At 44.5% G+C, this 22,034-nt stretch overlaps 1 protein-coding gene across 3 annotated transcripts in view; it reads right to left on the bottom strand.

Moving 5' to 3' along the window:
• Nucleotides 1–347: 347 nt before the first annotated feature.
• tanc2a (tetratricopeptide repeat, ankyrin repeat and coiled-coil containing 2a) overlaps nt 348–22,034 on the bottom strand; it is a 59,854-nt gene continuing 38,167 nt past the window's right edge. For 2 of the 3 annotated variants that reach the window (XM_026165963.2, XM_026165961.2), the window contains 26 exons: nt 21,838–21,974; nt 21,368–21,536; nt 20,960–21,280; nt 18,806–18,931; nt 18,448–18,717; nt 17,873–18,006; nt 17,375–17,606; nt 17,120–17,292; nt 13,711–13,791; nt 13,438–13,638; nt 12,360–12,494; nt 11,078–11,274; nt 10,874–10,982; nt 10,598–10,720; nt 10,381–10,518; nt 10,163–10,261; nt 9,563–9,754; nt 9,365–9,458; nt 8,287–8,420; nt 8,071–8,194; nt 7,390–7,565; nt 7,106–7,238; nt 6,761–6,852; nt 6,518–6,652; nt 6,302–6,402; nt 348–5,326 (listed from right to left, as the gene is read on the bottom strand). In XM_026165963.2, coding sequence (XP_026021748.1) covers nt 3,463–5,326; nt 6,302–6,402; nt 6,518–6,652; nt 6,761–6,852; nt 7,106–7,238; nt 7,390–7,565; nt 8,071–8,194; nt 8,287–8,420; nt 9,365–9,458; nt 9,563–9,754; nt 10,163–10,261; nt 10,381–10,518; nt 10,598–10,720; nt 10,874–10,982; nt 11,078–11,274; nt 12,360–12,494; nt 13,438–13,638; nt 13,711–13,791; nt 17,120–17,292; nt 17,375–17,606; nt 17,873–18,006; nt 18,448–18,717; nt 18,806–18,931; nt 20,960–21,280; nt 21,368–21,536; nt 21,838–21,974 — 5,690 coding nt within the window. In that variant the 3' untranslated portion in view covers nt 348–3,462. The remainder of the gene's footprint in view (nt 5,327–6,301; nt 6,403–6,517; nt 6,653–6,760; nt 6,853–7,105; nt 7,239–7,389; nt 7,566–8,070; nt 8,195–8,286; nt 8,421–9,364; nt 9,459–9,562; nt 9,755–10,162; nt 10,262–10,380; nt 10,519–10,597; nt 10,721–10,873; nt 10,983–11,077; nt 11,275–12,359; nt 12,495–13,437; nt 13,639–13,710; nt 13,792–17,119; nt 17,293–17,374; nt 17,607–17,872; nt 18,007–18,447; nt 18,718–18,805; nt 18,932–20,959; nt 21,281–21,367; nt 21,537–21,837; nt 21,975–22,034) is intronic. The other variant, XM_026165962.2, reaches the window with a different exon arrangement.

Below are 22,034 nucleotides of genomic sequence, written 5' to 3'. Positions count from 1 at the left end.
TTCCTGAAAGGTTAAACAGATAAAAGATCTGTAGTTCACCCTGAGAGCTGCGCTTGCCACTCCTAAAGTTTTCCACAGCAAAAAGTTTAGGATGGCCGAAGGAGCAGTCTGGCTCATTCTTACAAAGCAATCATAAAAGGCCCGATAGCCCACTGACTGGTGCTTTATGTTAAAATCAATATTCTATTTAGATTGCTTCTGCTGCCCCCAAGTGGCCAAAAAACAATCAGTTATTGTAAGAGCACTGCATATAAGATCAACACAACAAGAAGGTAATGTTGTTGTTCTAATGTAAGATTATACCCAAAAAAGCTTTTCCTTGTTGGGTCACACAATGAGAGACAGACTTACAGTTCAGTCTTTTATTCAGCTTTATTCCTCTTTCTAACTCAGTGATTCCACATGAGCCAAAAACACATTCATGTTGCTTGAAATGTTTGATAATGAAGCTCTTCTCGTCACCATCCTTGGTTTTAAATGTAAGCTCATCTTACACACTGTGAAAGAGCCCAAAGTACACACTGACTTGGCTCTGTTCTGACGGGATATTTCACAGTCAGGCACCAATGCAGACAGAAGGTAAACATCCTACATGTGATGCACAACACACAGTTTTGCTAACAGATTTTCCACGTTTTCACTTTGAACATCAAATTGCTAATATCATCTCACAGCTGCAGTCCCCTGAGCAGTACGAGATGATGGCAGTGGTCAGAGACTGTACTGTGTGTGCTGTGTCAGACATCACTTGTTTCATCAGCAACAGCAACTGAAAGTGAGAAGTTTGGGGGAAAAAAGCACTACAAATGTACAAAAACTGGCATTCATGTTTATAAAAGACAGTTTTAAAGAAGCCTGATCTTAATATATCATTAAAGTGAAACTTGTCCCTCTTTTAAATATTCAGCTAGCCACCTCCCCTTGTCGTTAACAAGGTTAAGATGGAAAAGTTAAATCATTCCTTGCTGACATAGACAAAAGCATTTTGAGCAGTAAACCGTGTCTTTTGCCATAAATATGTTGTCTGTTTTATCTGTTTTAGCAAGCTAGGCAAAATACTGGTTTGAAAGGAAAACCTTGTAAAGACATAAATAAGCATGTGCTTGATGGATTCATAAACGATAGTGTGCTAAAAATTGGTAACATTCAAAATCCCAAGTAGATGGTGATCACTTTGGGAAACGCAAAAAAGAAACAGCGTAATTTCTGTATTGCAGCAGATGTTTGTTAGCCCTAGCATCTAAGGTACGATAAGAAAAACGCATTTTCCATTCAAAGTAACGACTTTTAAAACCCAGTAACGTGGCACAATGAGGAAAACTTTTTTTATGTCACAGTTACTGTTACTGACGCCTAGTCTTTGATATCACATAAGCAGAAACACTGTCGACAACTATAAATGTTTGTTATATAATAAGACTTTTGATTATTGACTTAAAATCATTTGTTGCAGACAAACATTTTAATTATCATCTTTGATTACGACAGTTTTTTTCCTATTTAACATCCAAATTTAGGTCTATGTTCTGACCTAAACTTCCTTTTTTTAATTATACTTTGCAAATTCTAACAAAAACTTTCACCACTTTTAAAAAAACTTTTCTTGTCTCTTTTTATTTCTGCCCTTGTTGCCTCAAGAGAATTTGCCTTTTCCCAGAACAGCACTATAAATAAGAACATTATTAAATAAAGGTTATATTGATTCACTGCACCAGCTCATGGTACAAACCGATTTCACATGAAAAGTCCTGCCTGGCTCTAGTACAACTTAAGATGGTGTTACTCCAACACAGTACAATGTACATGTTTTGGAGAAGTTGTTTCTTCACATTTTGTTTGAAGATTTTAAACTTTTTCTGAGCGCAGGCGTTTATAACAAGCACAGAAACACACCAAAGTTGGAGGAACCATCTGAAGAGTAAGTAAACACACGGCTACGTATGCTAATGTTTGTGAGACTACGATTCTGATCTGACTGTGAAATACACAGTGGATGATAAGATGAAAAGAGTGAACTGAACTTTAGTTTTTGAAAAACAAACAAACCTCAACACAGTAAATGAATGTAGTTGAATAGTGGTACATTTTTGGGCCTCATTGGTAAGGCTCTGTGGCTGCTGTTGGTGGTAAGATAGTTAGCTTGGCATGGTCATAAATTAAGCTGGTTTCGCGCAGATAAATAGATTGTTTCATTGGAATTTTACACAGTTATCTTTGGAAAGGCAAGAAAAACATACAACACCATCCAAAGAGTTCAAATGCACATTGTTGAGGACAAATATCCAGAAATTACATGTCAAGCCTAGTTAATGGTCAGAGTGAGAGTGACTGACAATACTGACAACCGAGGCACATACAAGCAAAATGTTTCCAACATAATACAGTATGAAGAGCCCTGGTGTATCACTTGGAATCATATGGTTTGCATAATTAGACCATTAGGACTACAGAATATAAAAGGCCTTCAGAGAGCACAGAAAAAGGCTGAATGGATGACCCTTCCAAAAAATCAATTTTTACAAATGCGCTATATCGTTCTAATTGAACCCAGAAAGAGACCAATGTTAACCCAACATCTTTAGAGTTTCTGCTTCATGTAAACTAAAACTCTAAAGTTTCAGTTTACGTGTTCTCACAGACGATCCCCCAAAATAAACACGATGGCAAATCCCAAAGGAATACCGTTTTAAGAAAAACCAAAAAGAAACTTTACAGTTTAATACAGACATAACTTACAAAGATAAATACAATTTTTTCTCCTTTTTTTAACTCAGTGTTTATTCAATGACAGTATTTTCGAGTTTCTCAAACTATGGCTTGGGTCTGGGTCACTAACAAGCGTTTGACTGGTACAATGACGCGAGCCTGGATTCGTCCATTTCTTTCAAGTCAGTGTTATTTAAGCGCTTCAATCTTGAAATGAGATCTTTATTAAAGGCGTCGGCAGCAGGCAAAGGTAATTGCGGTGCTTTTTCTCTCCTGTCTGGACGTCACCATTTAGACTTGAACTGCAGTTTTAAAATGTAATTCAAGCCAGAATTGTGCAAGAATTATCTTCTTCGTTCTTGTGCTTTGTGAGGTGAACACCTGTTAATGTTTCACTTCCAAATGGCAGAACCAGTTCATATTGGTGAATATGTTCCATGCCATTCTTATAGGTTAGGCATCTTCACCATGAAGGAGTCAGTATGCCTAAGATGAAGTGGCACTCTTTCCAAAAACAACATAGAGCAATCACTTAACCTAGCAAGTGAGGTGGAGTTCTCTGAAGCATACTAACAAATACAACCAAATGAAAACAAAAGCTTTTACCCAGTCTGAACTTGGTGTGTCTTGCTCTTATAAACATTCCAAGTACTAAATGTAGGAACTTGACATTACTTTGTTTCAAGAACAGTCTTCCAGTATATCGGTACAGTGACTTCATTTATACCACTTTTCATTAATGTTCTTGTATTGTCTTTACACATTGGACTCTACAAAGGGTCTTTTTGGTTTAACCGGAGACGTAGGACCCGTACGTCTCTCAGTCGGTCTGTCCGAGCAGCTGTGGATCATGGGCAGCGTCCGAGCCACCTTCACATCCATGTAGGAGAGATTCTGACAGGCAACCTGCACTGAGCCCTCACCCTGATGAACATTTCCTGGCGTCACGTCATAGAAGTCCAGCTGGTTATCATAAGAGGCGTGACCATTGTGGGCATTGTTGTTGCTGCGGTTGTGGTAGGCAAAGGATGAGAGCTGGGGTGGAGGGGGGTTTTTGCTGGGCGAAGTGACAACTGTGTCCACTGAAGACACGGCCCAGGAGCGAGACGGACTGAGACAGGACGCTGAGCTGGACGGAGCCTGTTGCTGATACTGCTGGTGCACCCTTGCCGTCTTGTCGATTACTCCCATAAAAGGAGTGTTCCTAGATGAACGTCCCACCTCTCCAGGGTAAGTCCCGCCTCCTGACATGCATATTTCTGACTGGGGAGAGGCGATCAGGAAGTTATCATCATGGTAACCACTAATGCTTCTAGCAGAGGCCAGATCTGAAGGTAGATCCATGTGCTGAACAGAGGCCGATGTCCTAAAGCCTGGCCCAAGATTAGCTGGCTGTCCAGTAGCAAGACTACCACTGCTGGGGGAGAAACGGACGCTGACACTCTGGGAATGGATGAGAGGCCTAGGGGAATGACCAGAGGAGGAGGTTGGGTGAGCACTCAGTGGACGTCGAAGACCACCCTGGTGTTGATACTGATAATCGTGCGATGACTGAAGCCTATCTGAAGACCCCATTGCTGCCTCTGTAACTTCCAAAGGGTAGTAGGCTGCTTTGGATTGGTTACGGCTGAACTGACGGGACTGGCCAAAACGGTTTACCCCCGCCCACTCGGCTCCTGCTGCTTTCCCATAGCCAGATGTGCCTCTGGCCTGGCTAACCAGGTCAACTTCTTCTTCTTCATCCTGTACATAAGAAGCTCCAGAGCTCAGACCAGGCTGAGCCAATGGGCTAGGCCTGACATCCATAGGATTTGAGCAAAAGCCTTCCCCAAGCTCTGCTAGTTCTTTGGGCAGATGGGCGAACTGGGAATAGGCAGAACTTCCCAAAACCATGCTGGAGTGGGTAGAAGAACTGGGCTGATTGGTTCGGACCACCTGTGCTTTGGCTGGTTGGAGCCAGTGGCCTTGGACGGGGTTCTGCTTCTGGAACCTCTGACCAGCCAGATGGGGGTGACGCTGGACTCCCTGGTTCTGATCTAAGTCAGACTGTGGATAGTTTTGTACACCTCCACTTTCGGACAATGTAGGCATACTTTCAGACACTATGCCACCTCGCTGCTGATGCTGGATTAGGGAGGAAGTAGGGCTGAAATCGTGATAAGATGTGGAAGGAGGGGGAGGTGCAGAGTGACTAGGTGAAGAAAGGGAGGCTGCGTGGGTGGGACTGGGGAGGTGATGATACAGATGAGTGGGGGAAAGGGAGGAGGGCGATGGTACCCCAGAGTGGCAGCGGGTGTCAAGACTTTGAACCGCAGGTTGAAGGTGACAGGGAGAGGAGTCTCTTTCCCTGAAACTGCTCTCTGCTTTCTCCTCTTCCTCCTCTTCCTCTGTAAGCCCCTCTCTATCCTGTACCTGCAAACAACCTGAATCTCTAGACCTGGCCTCGCTGATGGACATGTTCTGCTGATAGACGTGATTAGATGATGGAGGATGAATGTCCTTTTGCTGTGCAGCCTGCCGACACTCTTCTTTGACCCGTGACAGCAGGCGCTGAATCTCCCGGTTGGATGGGCACAAACGGCTGGCTTCAATCAGGTCCTCCAAAGCAGCGTGGAATTGTCTGGGTTGTGATAGTGACAAGGAGTGAAAACAGGACAAACTTCAGAAGATGACAGAGAATGTGTATATCAGAATGTTTCCGGAATTATAGGTTTCATATTGTCAGTGTTTAGAAGGTCTGTTCCAATCTTTCGATGTCTGGTTACCTGAAATTTGCTGCAATCACATTCACAAAGAAAAAACAGGCTTAAAAATGTGTCCCTCCATCTGAAATCTATGCCTTCAGTCACTGTGACTGTAAGGCAATGCTAGGTCAAAGCTTTAGGTCTTTACTCTCTGGTGAACGGTGCCAGTCAGTGACCCCACGGTAACCACTCGTCACTAGTGGAAAGTGTGTCTGGTTGGCAAGCGGTTGCAGGAAGTTGCATGTGGTCACAGAGTGGAATACTTTTACTTTGAAGGGAAATGGTCTCCGTTTCTGGTTTGTGCTGTACTTTTTCATGCTTCACCACTACATGGTGGTTAGTTAGTGACTGAGTGCAGACAAGCTGGCATCTTCTATGCAAACTATGAGTGACCGCAGTAATCTTCTAGCAATGAAAGCAATCACAAGATGGTTTTTGGTCCAGCACCCTTTTTGCTTTCCTAGTGATTGGAGGTTAACAGGGGATTGCCAGCTGGTCTCTGGGCCTGTGTAACTGAGGCCTTAGCAAACTGTGTAGAGCCTTAGCATGGAGGTAACTGGAAACTGACAACACCCCGCCAAGTTAAAACACATGAGACCCTTACCTGACAGCACATATGTCTTCTACTTCTTACAGTTCAGGTCACTCTATCTCTCAGGTTTTCTTTACATGGTAGTGAGCCTAAAACTACTCAACTCTTTCTCACTGCAATCTCGTGTCTAAGTTTCAAATAGTTTAAAAATGTCAAACAATAAAATCATCACAGTTCTACTACTGAAGATCCAAAGAACCCAAACTCTCAGAAGATGACGATCAGTTAGTTTTATTCAATTTCTCACGACACTGTTTACCTGCGGCTGCGTTTGGCACGGGCTCTGGCATAAAAGGCTTCATAAGATTTGGCTTTTAGCTCCAGGGCCTTGGTAGCAAACTCCTCAGCAAGGCTGAAGTCCTGTAAGGAAGATTAACGATATATCAATACTGAAATAAAGTTTTCGAGATGAGATTTGTTTCAAAATAATAAGCAAAATATTCTCAACATGTGCGTGTTTAAGAAAAAGCCTCACGTTCATCTTGCGGCGGCAGCGTGAGAGGTTGAGCAGCACGCACACCCTGAGCTGTTTGAACGTCTTCAGCTCGTCTCCTGGAAACTTCTGGAGAGCTGACTGATAGGAGTGAGCGGCTTCCCTCACTTTACCTTGCTGGAAAGAAAAAAAAAGAAACTCTTTCAGAAAGAACTTTGGAATATCGAATCAAATCGATATCGAGTCAATCAAATCAAATCTCATCAAGATGGAAATGTGCGCTACCTTGTACAATTTATCTCCTTCTTGGATCAATTTACTGAGCAGAACCATTAAGATATCTGGCTTAGAGGTCGCCATGGCCCAGGTTGCAGGTCCTACACACACACACACACACACACACACACACACACACACACACACACACACACACACACACGCAAGTTTAGTTTAGGGATATATGAAGGATGATTTAGAATTCATGAAGGTTCATTCTGCAGGGTGATGTATTGCTAATGCAAATGAACTATATGGGAGTCCGGCCATGCAGCAGTGAAGATGCTTACTGCATAACTACAACATCCATGGTTTAATTCTTGCTGTTAAACTGAACATGCTTCATGCTTCTACCTATTTTGGCTCCCTTTTTCAGTAGAGCGATGACTGCAGAAGTGTTTCTGCAGCCGACTGCTCGATCCAGAGGGCGCATCCCGCTGCAGTCCACATGCTCCACTGACGCACCGTGATCCACAAGGTACTGCACCTGGACACGGATCAAAGCGACATTTTTCACCACTTTTATAAATTCTCCTCCGGCTACATTACATTGCCCTCTGCAGCGGCTGCAGAACAGGTAGGACAGGTAACTGTTCTAAATTAACTAACACAATCATGGTTACTCTGGCTGTACACACCACATCTGGGTCTCCGCAGAATGCAGCCAGATCCAGAGGCGTGCGTCCATTGCGGTCTGCATGGGTTGTGGCTGCTCCTCTCTCCACAAGCTCTCTGACCAATGAGAGCTGGCCTTTTAGACACGCCCAGCTCAGTGCCGTTAGCCCTTCTCTGTCGGTCTGTTCGAGGGAGGCTCCTGGAAACAGACAGATTCATTAGGGTCGGAGCTATTGTTAGGGTCAGAGTGATTAGAATGGGGGCTCTAAGGACGACCTTATAAATAATGGCTACAAACATGGCCTCACTAGTCTCAGCACACATGCCATTTCTGTTAAAACTGTCAATTCCTACAGTGGAGTGTTTGATCACGAGGACAACAGATTCATTTCATATTTCTTCTACTTTTGTTGTCAGTGTTAGGAAAGAGGAAAACACGTTTTTACAGCAGTGTACACGCTGAGAATACTGTACAGTATCACAGCTGTCCTCTAAGATTAGCGTTTGTAGTTAAAGTATTATTGATTAGGACCAATCTCGTTTTCAAGGGTTTTTTAACATCTGAATCTCCTGATCAAAGAAAAAGTAAAAAATACTTTCTGACTGCACTGAAGTTGGACATAAACAATGTTACTGCTGGTTTAATTGCATTGCTGCAGCAACTCTTGCTGTTTTTCTGGCTGCAGAGTGCAGTGTGTGATTACCATGATCCAGCAGCAGCTGGGCAGTGCTCATGTGTCCCTCTGAGGCTGCAGTCATCAGAGATGTTCGCCCCTGCTGGTCCACCATGTTCACCTCCACCCCCTGATTCAGAAACAACTCCACCACCTGACCGAAGGATGCAGGAGGAGGAAGACTGCAGTTATCTGCTGCAGGTATCGTGTGATCATGTGCCTGTTTGCTTTCTGGTTCCACCATACCTGCCAGTGACCCCGTCTCACGGCGCTGAAAAGTGGAGTGACACCCTGCTTGTTTCCTTGCTCCACAGCTGCCCCCTGATCCAACAACAGCCTGCAGACAGACAGACAGCCACATCCTGCTGCTGCTGTCAGAGCTGACGCAAACACACAGAGTGAGACAAGGGAAACCAGACGATTACAAACTTCAGCTCTGTAACTGAACACATGGCATTATAAAGCTGTGTTAGAGAACAAACATTAAATATAGAAGCCAGAGTTTACTTTGAAATGACGCGACGGATATTAAATGAATCCACGTCTGAGCTTTGGTAAGAAAAGTTTGCAATGAGACAGAATCACCCAGGTCTGATCCTGGCTCTGCTGGAGGTTTTTCCTTCCCACTGTCACCAAGCGCTTTCTCACCGAGGGGACGTCTGATGTTGGGATTTTCACTGTACTACTTTAGGGTCTTTATCTTACAACATAAAGGACCTCGAGATGACTACATAAATAAAACTTCTGTATTTCTTAGGAGAACCTTTTGTTTTCAGTGTAGTTTTCTATTGTGTATTTGCTCGTTTCCATTTCGTTTTTATTGCTTCAGTATAGTTGTTATTGTATCAGCTTGTTTTTCACATTTACTGTATGTTTTTATTTTTATTTATTTATTTTTTGTCTCATTTTAATTATATTTTTCAAAGACTTATTTTATTGTGTTGGTTTTTTGCTCTTATATAATATAAATATAATAATCTTGGCCAGAGGAACCAAACATGTAGAAGAGTCTAAATACTTATTTTTTCTGTTTTTACTGAAGTGAACATTTTCGTCCACTAGATGCTACTAATGTAAAGTATAGTGATCAGTCATGTTGTCTCCTGTTTGCCTCTCATTAATTATGAGGTTGTGGTGGGAAAATGATCCTGCTACATCATCCGTTATTGTAAATGACCTTTTAAGCAAACCAAAGCATGTTTATGAAAACATTGTTTCCCACCATGTTCCACGTGAATTTATCACACTGATGGCGTCTGGTTGACAGAAAAACAAAGCCTGCCGTTACAAAGTAGTTACACAATAGTAGTTACATGGTCATTACCTGTCTCTCCCCATAGACTGTCATATGTGTTGATCTCAGGTCTCTCCTCCCCTTCTTCATCTTCCTCTGGAAGGTCCAATAGGTATGACACCATCTACACACACACACACACACCCGACTATGTGATTGTATATTCTGTACCACACAGTGTTATACATTAAAGGTGTGTATGTGTGTGTGTGTGTGTGTTTGTATCACCTCTGTGTGTCCCATGCTGGCTGCAGCAATCAAAGCCTGCTGCACTGCTTGGCTCCTGCTTGCCCCCTTCTGTCCACAGCAGGTAGTACAACTCCACTCCGCCCTCTTTAGGAGAAAGCGCAGCACCTCGAGGTGGCCTCGCTGGGCTGCGTGAACCAGCACGCACCGACCGGAGCCGTCCACGTGACCCACCTGCACCCAAGGGGAGACAGACACTCAAAAACAGGGTTGGGACTCTTTCTAGGTTAAATTGCAGTGATGCCACTGACTATCAGAAAAGGTTATGAGACCAAGAATCAAAAGAAAAAGAGCAACTGAACTGCAACAATCTCAATTTTCCTTATTTAACATATTTCACTGTATGTATAAGGTTGGCCCCTTGCATACCACGGTGATATTTTTTTGTGCACAATTACCTTGGAACAACGCGAGGGACAGAAAACTATTACTTTTTTCAGCAAATGGTGGATCTACAAGCTACTGAATTATGGGATGTACTGCACAGAAGCCTGTGAAAATCCTGCTGTTGTCATTCTTTACATTAGCTGCAAACATCTGTCTGACACCAAACTGCACATGTGGAGTAGAACTGGTAGCTACCTTGGCTCTGTGCTGACTCAGCATTGTGACGATATCCAGGTGACCAGCTGCAGCAGCGAATCCCAGTGCAGTCAAACCGTCATGTGACCAAGCATCCAGCTAAAAATTGAAGGTGGAATTGTGGTTGGAGTAAATCTGCTCTTGTTAACACCCAATGACGCGTCTCTATGAACTCACATGATGTTTAAAAAGCTCCACGGCCTTTTCTTTTTCCTTACCTGTGCTCCATGATCAAGCAGCAGTGCTACAGCATCAGTGTGGCCCAGGTGAGCGTGGACACACAGCAGGGGGGCGTTGTTCAGGACATCGCTACAGTAATCCACATCAGCCCCAGCCATAATCAGCAATCTGCTCACCTGCAAAAGGAAAAGAGGAAAGTTACAGCAGAACTGTGGTGGGAAATACACTCGTGTGTGTGTGAGTATGCATTGTTACCTTGATATTGGGGGTGTAGAGGTTGCGCAGTGACGCAAGAACAGGGCTCAGGCTCTGGGTGCTGTATGACAGCCACAGCCCTTGCAGAACTGAGGAGGAAACCCCTAGCTTCCTACTCAGGCCCTGGATGAGGAGAACAAATGCAACAGAAACCAACAGTTAGACATAAAACAGTGGCATCTCATTGGTTTGTGATCTGTAAAAAAAATCTACTGGTGTGGTTTCCAGCCCCATGTATCTGCGTATGCGTGTCTAACTTTGTGTGTGAGAGCTCGCCTTGTAGATGTGCGCCTTCAGGATGTGATGCCCGAGCTCCAGTGTCTGCTGTCGGGTCAGCTTTCCTGCCTGTCTGCAGAGCCAGAAGGACAGGAGAGTGTGGCCACTCCTGGAAACAGAGACACACAGCTCAGTGAGAAACATCTGTCCCTGTTTTCTTCTCTCTCCATTTGTCACTCATGCCCTCTGGCCCTCTGACTATACCTGGGATCGCAGAGGAACCGGTCATCCTGGCCCTCCTCCCTCCACATGAGCCACTCCCTGAAGGAGGTGTGGTTTAGCATCCGACTGCCGTCGCTGCGCCGCAAAAGGAACGAGGAGAGCTGCTCCAGGCGCTGTGAGAACTCCGCCCACTCCAGCGAACCTCCGGCCAGGGTGCCCGCATTTACCACCTCAAACAGCTGTGCATTGACAGTATTGTATCCACTGTTAGCAACTATTAGCATGCTAGCACTAACTGAAGCACAGCTGAGTCTGAAAGGCACATCAGGAAGTTTGATGATATTTGTTCATAAAAAAATATCCTGATAAGGTCACTGATTTCAAAGGACGGTTCTTACAAGGTGACACAATTATACACACAATCGATGCATTTCAAGTCATTACTTTGAGGGCTTAAATCTATTTGCAATATCAAATATGGCTCTGTGAGTAATATCATGGTCTAATTATAACGGTGTGGTGTGAATGAGACACGGCGGGTCCAGGGATCCTAGGTTTGAGCCATTTTATTCAATATTCACACCACAACACACCAACCCCTGAGTCCCCGTGTTTATAACTAGGCGGGCGTGATGAAGGATGCCGTGCAGGTGCGTCCGCCCTCCCTGCACAACACCGCAGACCACGCCCCACCACAAACGGTGATAAAGATGACAGAGGAACATTGTACAGTTCCCTGAAGGAGGGACCAACAATCAATTTTGAGCCAGCGGGGGAAGAATATGTTGTCAGTATTGCTAATGCTCACTAGAGTTATTCGGTGTGTATATTTGTTAAACAGTCATCTTCACTGAAGAAAAAAGTATCTCGTGTATGTGTGCTCACAAAATTCAGTAGTGTTACAAACGTTACTTCCAGTAAACTCATCATGTTCCGAGTCCACAGTATACTACATAAAGTTTACCAACGTGAAAATGCTGGTGTGCTATGCTACAATCACACTGGGGACCACAACCCACAAATTACTAAATTACTACAAACTTGTTGCCTTTGAAATGGTTGTTTTGAGACGGTGACCAGGCCTGTCAGCTCAGTCAGCTGCCATCCTCAAAACAACTTTGCTGTGTCAAGATGGCAGAATAACAGCAATAAGACAGAATCAGTCTACAACTGATTGGCGTCAAGTCAGCAATTATATGCAATGTTTTTGTGATGCTAAAACGAATAACTATGATAAATGTACTACCTGCAGTCAATTACTGATTTTTCCTAGTTGCAAGGAAGCTGCTGTCCTGTTTTTACTCTACTGCGACTGAGCCTTTACCTGCTGGTCAGTCAGCGGGTGCAGCGATGCCACAGTAACGTTGAGTAAAGGTAGAACCCTCTGGAAGGACGACTGGGTGGGAAAGCGCATGTTGAGCTGCAGCAGGTAAACCTCTGCTAGACTCACAGGAACCACCTGCACACACACACACACACACACACACACACACACACACACACACACACACACACACACACACACACACACGCACGCACGCACACACACACATTAAAAGCCTTTTCGGTATATCAGATGAGCTACAAAGAGTGCACACATTTGTGCTTTATGGTTACACATCAGTATCTCTTTGTTTACATTGAAAATGCCACGCCCACTATTTTCCGCAGTGTCCAATTGTTTAAACTAACATGCTCTCGCTCTTGTACGCTTCAGTTATTTCAGCTGACATTTGTTTATATTATGTTTACACTGAAACTTAAACAAGTCACAGAATCGCTGCTAGTAAACTTTTTGGCATGCACATTTCAAATACAGATTAAGTTCAGGGTCGACTGAAACTGATGTTGGTGATTTTCAGTGGAAAATATGTTGCTGAGTTTCAGAGACTGTCCCTTTCACAAAGTTGTTTGACATAAAATTCAATGACTGAAACGAATTTTAAAATAAAATGTAGTCAGAACAGTCAGTCCCTTTAAATACATTTACTCAAATGCTGATATAATCTCCAAGAGCCAACTGTGACGAACATTTTTCCAGCGGTATGGCACGGTAACTGACTGAATGTGTCTATAGCTTTTTAAACAGTAGCACACACTAAATATTTCCAGTATGGGGAAGATTAGTAACTGTCCTGTATTTTGGCTAAACAAATCTGGTAAAAATGACAAGCAGACAGTAGAGAAAATAATTTTTGCCGTCCATGTGGAGTTCCTGTAACAATGTGATGTCATGTGGAAACTATGAATACTGCTTGATTTATTTCATCCGTGTTTAAATGAAAGTGCTTTAATCTGTGTCGATTATACTTCAACTGTCAGTTACTTCTTTAGTCTAGTTTGTAGCAGTCTCGACTTTCTTCAGGACTTTATTTGACCTTTACCTTCTTTCTCCATCTCACCTTGAAGCTGGAGCTCTTCAGAACAAGGTATCCCCCCTCTATCAGGTCCAGGATCAGTTTTAAATAGAGATATGAGCCTCTGCTCAGGCTCTTCAGGTGGCTGATCAGTTTGGACAGTGCAGTGTTATCGAGGCGGCCATTGCTCAGTGACACATTGCTTTGGATCTCAGTGCTGCTGTGGATACGCTGCATCAGGTAACCCTGAGAAAAGACAGACCGATGCAGTACAGATGTGCAGACAGACAGAGAAATAGAAATCTATTTACACCTTACCTGCAGGTCCTGGTCTATGGCGCTATTCTCATCCATTCGGTCTAAAGAGATGCGGTGAAAGGGCAGAGAATGAGTGATGTCCTGATTGAATAAAAACACAAAGAAACAGATTTTGTTAGTTCAGAAAAAGTTGTGTTTATTAGCCGTGTGTGCTGCTCACAGTAATTTGGCAGCACAGACAGTATTTGCTTCAGAATAATATGATTTTAATCATATTCAGAAGGTTCCAAACTGATAAGAGATATTCAGTTAACACTGGTAACAATGGCAGAAACCAACACAACTCAAAATAGTCCCCATGTGCTTGTTTGTATGTTTATGCTCTCTTCACAATGCCGGGAACCTAGGACCCACTGCACTAGCATAGAGTCTTTCTCCTTTAATGTGTTCAGGGTGAACCTGCTCTCATCTATGGAGCTGCTAGTTCTGGATTTGTATGGCAGATGTCTATCAGGCTCCACAGTGCTGGGCTGTGACCAAAAGGCCCACTAGAGGACATCGGGCCCTGAGACCACCCTCATGAAGTCTGTTTCTGATTGTTTGGTCAGAATCATTCACACATGTTCTCATCCTCTTCAACCCTGTCCAGGTCTCCTACAGTCTCCTGGAATCTCTTCGATGTTCTTGAGACTGTGCTGAAAGACACAGCAAACCTTGCAGGAATGGCACGCATTGGCAGGAGCCGGACTACCCGTATGACCTCTGTAGGGTCCAGGTATCACCTCATTAGACCACTGTTACAGCACGATCAGGGGGGCCTATCGTGCGGTGCCCCGCGCTTCACTCGGACTTTCTGACCACGTCATGATCCACCTAATCCCCGCGTACAGACAGAGGCTGAAGCTCTCCAAACCTGTCGTGAGGACCAAAAAACTGTGGAGCAACGAGGCTGTGGAGGAGCTTCGCACGTGTTTGGAGTCTACAGACTGGGACACATTGAAGGCTGCTTCTAACAGCTTGGACGAGTTCACGGACACTGTCACCTCCTATATCCACTTCTGTGAGGACAGCATTGTGCCATCACGCACCAGGGTGAGTTATAACAATGACAAACCCTGGTTTACTCCTAAACTCAAAAAGCTGTGGCTGGAAAAGAGAAAGGCGTTCAGAAGCGGAGACAGGGACTGCTACAGAGAGGCCAAGTACAGGTTCACTAAAGAAGTGGACGTTGCTAAACATCAGCACTCTGAGAAGATGCAGCAGCAGATCTCAGAGAATGACTCGGCCTCTGTGTGGAAAGGTTTTAGGAATATCACCAACTACAAGCCTAAAACCCCCCACTCCACTGACGACTTGCTCTTAGCCAACACCCTTAACAACTTCTACTGCCGTTTTGACGAGCCATCAGGCAGCCTTCACACCTCCAACGGCCCCAACAATAGAGACACTTTGGACACTCATTCCCCCACCTCTCCCCCCTCCATAGAGCCATCACCACCTTCAATCACTTCACCTGCTTTACCCCCCTCCTCACCCCACACAAAAGAGGATTTCACACCACCTCCTCCGACCACAACTCTTCATATTCATGAAGCAGATGTGAGGAAGCAGTTTAAGAGTCTGAATGCTCGGAAAGCTCCCGGCCCAGACGGTGTGTCTCCTGCCACCCTCAGACACTGTGCAAACGAGCTGGCCCCAGTGTTTTCTGGCATTTTCAACTCCTCACTGCAGGCATGTCATGTGCCTGCCTGCTTCAAGTCCTCTACCATAATCCCTGTCCCCAAGAAACCTAGGATCACTGGACTAAATGACTACAGACCCATGGCTCTGACATCTGTGGTCATGAAGTCATTTGAGCGCCTAGTTCTCTCCCATCTCAAGACCCTCACGGCCCCCCTCCTGGACCCCCTGCAGTTAGCATACAGAGCCAACAGGTCTGTAGATGACGCCATCAACATGGCCCTACACTTCATCCTGCAGCATCTGGACTCCCCAGGAACCTACGCCAGGATCCTGTTTGTGGACTTCAGCTCTGCCTTCAACACCATCCTTCCAGACCATCTCCGAGACAAGCTTTCCCAGATGAATGTGCCTGATCCCATCTGCCGGTGGATCACTGACTTCCTGACGGACAGGAAGCAGCATGTGAGGCTGGGAAAGAATGTCTCGGACTCCCGGACCATCAGCACCAGCTCCCCTCAGGGCTGTGTTCTTTCTCCTCTGCTCTTCTCCCTGTACACCAACTGCTGCACCTCCACCCACCAGTCTGTCAAGCTAATCAAGTTTGCAGATGACACCACCGTCATTGGGCTCATCTCTGACGGGGACGAGTCTGCCTACAGGAGGGAGGTTGAACGTCTGGTGTCCTGGTGCAGCCACAACAATCTGGTGCTGAATGCCCAGAAGACAGTGGAGATTATTGTGGACTTCAGGAAGCACACAGCCCCACTCCCCCCCATCATCCTGACTGACACCCCCATCACCTCTGTGGACTCATTCCGCTTCCTGGGTACCACCATCACCCAGGACCTGAAGTGGGAGCCCACCATCACCTCCGTCATTAAGAAAGCCCAGCAGAGGATGTACTTCCTGAGGCAGCTGAAGAAATTCAACCTGCCAACACGGACGATGATGCAGTTCTACACTGCAATCATCGAGTCCATCCTCACCTCCTCCATCACCGTGTGGTACGCTGGAGCCACTATCAGGGACAAACAGAGACTGCAGCGTGTTGTGCGCTCTGCTGAGAAGGTGATTGGCTGCAGACTCCCATCTCTGTAGGACCTGTACACCTCCAGGACACTGCGGCGTGCAGCTCGGATCTCAGCTGACCCTTCTCACCCTGGACACAGTCTGTTTGACCTGCTCCCCTCAGGCAGAAGGCTCCGGTCCATTCGCACCAGAACCTCTCGCCATAAGAACAGTTTCTTCCCCTCTGCTGTCGGACACATGAACAATAAACGTACGACTGTTCCCACCACTAACACATGACCCTACGCTGTGTTCACTGCATGATTCCATGTTTGGCACTGATCACCACCTGCACTCATGTATATATCATGTATATATCTATCTACTTAGCACTTTTAATTCTTATTCTTATTTTTATTTATTTATTTATTTTTCATGTCTATTTTAGCGTAATTTATAACAGTATGTTTGCACTGAAGCACCGCAGCAATTTCCTAATGTTGTAAACCTGCTCAACATTTGGCAATAAAACCTTTCTGATTCTGATTCTCATGCTACCAGGTGACCCCAGTCAAATGCAAACAAATGCAGAAGTAGTGAAAAAACAGTCGGAAAAGATGAGGAGGGAAAAATGTCTGTGTCCTCCAGTTGTAAAACCATTCCTGTTTTGGGGGTTGCCTCATTGTTGCCCCTCTAACGCACCTGTGTGCTCTTTTGTTCCCATTTCACGGCCACCTTTGTGATTTTACACTTCTGTGTGTTTGTGACTTGTGTTTACCTGCTGACTGGTCCTGACAGTGGTAATGACCTTCAGCCAGGAAGGAAATCTCTGGATGGTTCGGGATAGAAAGGAGGTCAGCGTGTCGCCGTAGTCCGGCCGGTGGAACTCTGCCTCGTTTAGCCCATCAATCAGTACAATAAGGCCCGCCCCTTCTACATGCAGTTTATTTTCTGGAAAACAAACAAAACAAACTCACATTGCATCACTGCACATCAGTTAATGTGCCACAGCAGAATGTAGTAGAAGCTGTACCTCTGTAGAGAGCATCGAGCGGTTCTAGTATTCCTTTCTGAAGGGCAGAGATCGGATCCTGGATACAGGAGCGCAGACTGAGCATGCTCTGGAGCTGTGGCGCCCGGTGCAGTAGTTCACGATAGGTGGCCAGCTGAGGCGCGCTGCTTAATGTAGCCGCCATGTTGTGGACAAACTCCGGAACGAGACAGGTGTGGCAGTTATCGGCCTGACAGAAATGATATGAGACTACCTACAAAACAGAGGCAGAAGAAAGTCGGTGAATCATCTGTAGATTTTCAGTAAAACTTTGCTGAGGTGGATTCACACGCTGGCCTTTTAGCTTGAGAGACTAAGTGATCATTCATTACACTGGTTGGTATTACAGCAGTCTAATTCATGTGGGTCTTTTATGGTCATTTCCACTGCTGTACACAAGCAGCCTACAGAAAATTATGAGAAGCACAACAGGTCATCTTTGATTAAAAAGTAGAAAGAGGAATGAAGTAGGGACACTACCTGTCCCGCGAGCCTCCTCAGCGCCTCCTCCTGTCTCCTCCTCATTTCTGGTGTGCCTGGACAGCTTTCTCCTGACCCCCCTTCATCTCCTCCTCCACCTCTTCCCAGGGAGTCGTGGGAAAAAGTCTCCACATCTGGGAAATTCAAACATACAAACGTGTCATTCTTTCTGAGCAGCTGTTGCCTTCATTAACTGCATGATTTTACACTGTTTTTCTGATGCCTGGCTCAGCTATGGGTCTGGCTACTGGCCCTGTGGATTTTATTGGGTTACATATGATGACTCTGTTACTCTGAGTGAATTTAAGTACATAAACATTTTTGTCTAAACTGGTCAAAGACACTCAGAGCCTCGTCTTGGCTGTGTGCTTTGGCTCTTTATCTTGCTGAACCTCTTTTCCAGTGTCAGTGGTGAGAGGCTACACAAGAAATGAACTTTCTGATATGCAAACGCAACCAGAAGACAGTTTAACTCTTGCATACGTTTTTTCTAGGGTTCTGCTAATATCCACATAATGTCTCTTGTACGACACAGTTTACAGAGCTGTGAAACAGGAGGGATCTTTTCCTCTTACGTTTGTTTATGGTCTGGCTGCTAGAAGCATTTGGCCACATACGGTTTCCATGACAACTAAGTGCCACCAAGCGAGCAATGATGGCCGTTTTGCCAAATCCCATGTTGCCGATGATAACCGCGCCCCGGCTGGTTGCTGGATCATCACTGCGGAGGCAGGTGTCCATTTCTTGGAAGAGCCACTCCCTGCCGGTGAAGAGCCAATCAGATGAGAGACCAGGAACCTCAAAGTGAAGCGGCTTCAGGTTCAGAGAGGGAGTGAAACGAACTGCTGGAAGAGAGGGAAGAGAGGAGCGCGTGTAATGCTGCCATTTATTATAACTGCATCTCAGGATGTTTGGCACCATGTGTGCATTTACCTCTGTGGTCCTGTTGACTACGAATCCCAGAATTCTGTCTAGGCATTCTGAGGGATGTCCTTGAAGGGATGTGTCTCTGCTGCTCATCAAGATAAGCCAGGTCTTCAAGGTGGGCTGAACTAGTGGCTAAAGAGAAATTAAAAAAAAAATGCTGTAATAAGACTGCTGCAAAATAACTGACATAATGTGCTTTATACAGATGCTAAGTTGGTTATAGAAAACTAAATTAGAGCCGTTTGTAGATATATTTTTTTCCACTGAAGAAACTCCAAAGTTTAAGTTAGCTATGGTGAATGTGTCCTTACTACTTGGTACAAACAGGTCTGGCCCTTTGGTAAACCGATGCATTCACGTTCTTGCCAAAGGTTAGACGAGAATATTCTTATAATTCTTGTTTCTGTTAAAGGAGGACACAGCTAGGAGAAATTAGTCAGTATAAAAGATGGATGTAGCCAACATGATGTCACCATCTGCTTTGTGAAGTCTTTTTATGTAGCCTAGAGCTATATATATGTAGAGTCACCTTCATCAGCGAGACTCTTGTTTTACATTCTATGGACTCATATAGCTCCTAGACTTTAAATCTCTTTTAAAACTGTTCTTATTGTTCATTTACCATTAACATACCTCCACAAATACGCTCCACAACAGTGAGAAATATTTAAAAACTCTCAGTAACAAATATGTTACAAATCGCTGTATGAACAATTTAACAAGTTAATCTTAACATAACACCAACCAAGCAAAAGTACTCATGTGTCTTCTAGCTTGTATGAAGACAAACGTGTTTATAGCTTTAGAACAGATTTCCGTATCTGTTGTTAGCAAAGCAAACAGGCAGGATTACTAGGATTTCAGCATCTTGACAGTTCCTAAAAAGTTGATATAAAACCTAACAAAGGACTAATACAAGTTAAAAACTTTAACTTTCCCTGGCTGCAAACACAAAGCTGTGAGAAACCTACCAGAACTTTTGTCTTAATGACTCCAGTAACAATCCTGTTGCACTGCAGAGAATACGAGTGCAGGCTGTGCCTTGTATCCTGTGTGTCACTTCCTTCCTTCCCCAAAGTGCTCATGACTTTTAGCTTTTATTGAAACAGGAGAAGGAGAAGAGGAAAAGGAGAATGGGCTCTGAACACGTTACCCAGGCACCATCTCCATTTTTCAGCTTGTTGCCTTTTATCAGCAGTTTATAAACTACCAATGACGAGCTTGTTAACACACCTGCCTGTGTACACATGAAATAAACCAGAAACTTGAAAGAAACCAGACAGTCTTAATAGGTGCTCTTTTTAAGGTGTTAAGGATTCTGTATTAACATCTGCCCGTGCCTCAGTTATGTCTCTGGTGAAGTATGGCCTGGATCCAGGACTGTGATTTTCTATGTGTGCTTCTGAAACACTGTCTTTAACTCTCTGTGTCTAACTGTAGCCCTAACCTGTATGATTATTATATATTTATACTGTATATATTTATTATTATATTTATGTTTTTACATAAAGGTGAGGTTTTTTTTAAAGACAGATTATAAACTAGAGAACAAGCTGTGTTTTAATTCCTCACTACTGCGTGCATGTGATCCAATCACACTGCAAAGTGTCCTGGCAGGTTTTTACAATAACAGCAACATTAAAAAACAGTTTGATGCAAAATGAATGAACGTGCCCATAAAGTCCTCCGTGTCACTTATTAATAATATAGGAATCTTTTTCTAACTGTCGCCCCCACAATTCACTGCAATTGTTTGTATATTTGTATACAAATTTGAATACAAGTGCGTTGCGTATGCACTGGGACACACTCTGAATTCACTTTTGCAGAGCAGAGGGATGCACTATGAAGCCAGATTATGGGCTTAGTGAGCTGTGCTGAGTTTAAACTGAGTTCCCTGTCCTGCCGCTGGCTCTCTTTTTACCAGGTTTTCTTTTACGATTTGGTCTAAAATGAAATTATCTGTAAGCAATCTGCAAAATTATAGATTCTTTTATATGTGGAGCTTGTTAAGCTGGACTTTTATGGTTGGTTGGTGTCAGCCAGTTAGTTGTGACTTTTCTAGACCACACTGACTATAAATATCTGGTAAAATGCAATAGAACCTCACACTGTGCTGAAAGGCAAAAAAGGCCACATCGCATTCATCTGCCATCTTACCAGCAACCGAATTAGGGCGAGGCATGAAGTAGAGGGGGATGGAATAGGTGGAACCTGATGACTGGGTGAGGCCAGTGCCTCGATCTGGATGGAGTTTGTTTAGGCTGTAAGTGGAGGCAGCCATGCTGTCGTCCACCCTATACAGAAAACCCTCATTTCTGCTTCCTGACGCTACCACACTGGTAGACGAAGTGGACGCCACCACTGGTCGACCCCCCTGCTGCCACAGGTTGAGACTGCTGCCATGGTAACATTCTCCTGCATACTTAGCGCCGTCATCCCTCTCTGCAGCTGAGTCAGCAGAATAGCTAGTCAGCGTGGCTGAAAATTAGAGAGAAGGGGAAACAGGGGGCATTAGCAACAAGAGCTGGTTGTTTAATGGCCCATTTGAAGACAACTGCCCCTTACCTATGATCCCACTGTCTCTGCTCTCCAGTGTTGAGGTGGGGGAGGTGACGGAGGCGTGGTTCGGGGAAGCGTGCTTGTTGTTACTACTGCCTTCAGCACCAGTGGGAGGGTGCAGTGTGGAACTGGGCGAGGTGTTGCTACTAGCCAGACTGGAAGAAGGAGACATCCTCTGTGGGAAAGGCAAAAGAAAAATAGAAATATTCTTCTATTATTGTGCATTATAGGTATTAATGTTATATCGTACAGTTCTCATTCTTATAGTTATCATGTGTCTGTATAAGTTAGCATTTTTTGGCAAAACATCTTTAAATATTCAAATAGAAACACAGTGGATGGATGAAATAGATTTGTCAGTGGAACGAGACTTTCCACGACCTCGATAAAACATCGTATGGCAGATTCACAGTTAAATCTCTGAACCTAAGAGCATTCGATGATTTAGGTGGAACAAAAGCGTGTGTGTTACTTACCTGCCCATCCTGAGCATGGTAAGGGGAGCCTGGCTCTCCACTGATGACCTTTTCTCCAAGTAGAAAACCAAGCCTCGTCATCAGGGCATCAGCTGCCTCATCTACTGAGGGGGGTGGTCCTAACTCCTCATCTTCACCTAACGAGTGAAGAAAAGGGAATTAAAAAAAAATACTATGCTGATGATGTCATCTGACTG

The sequence above is a fragment of the Astatotilapia calliptera genome, chromosome 4 (genome assembly GCF_964374335.1).
Source record: "Astatotilapia calliptera chromosome 4, fAstCal68.1, whole genome shotgun sequence".
Taxonomy (NCBI): domain Eukaryota; kingdom Metazoa; phylum Chordata; class Actinopteri; order Cichliformes; family Cichlidae; genus Astatotilapia; species Astatotilapia calliptera.
This window is presented reverse-complemented; position numbering and strand designations above follow the sequence as displayed.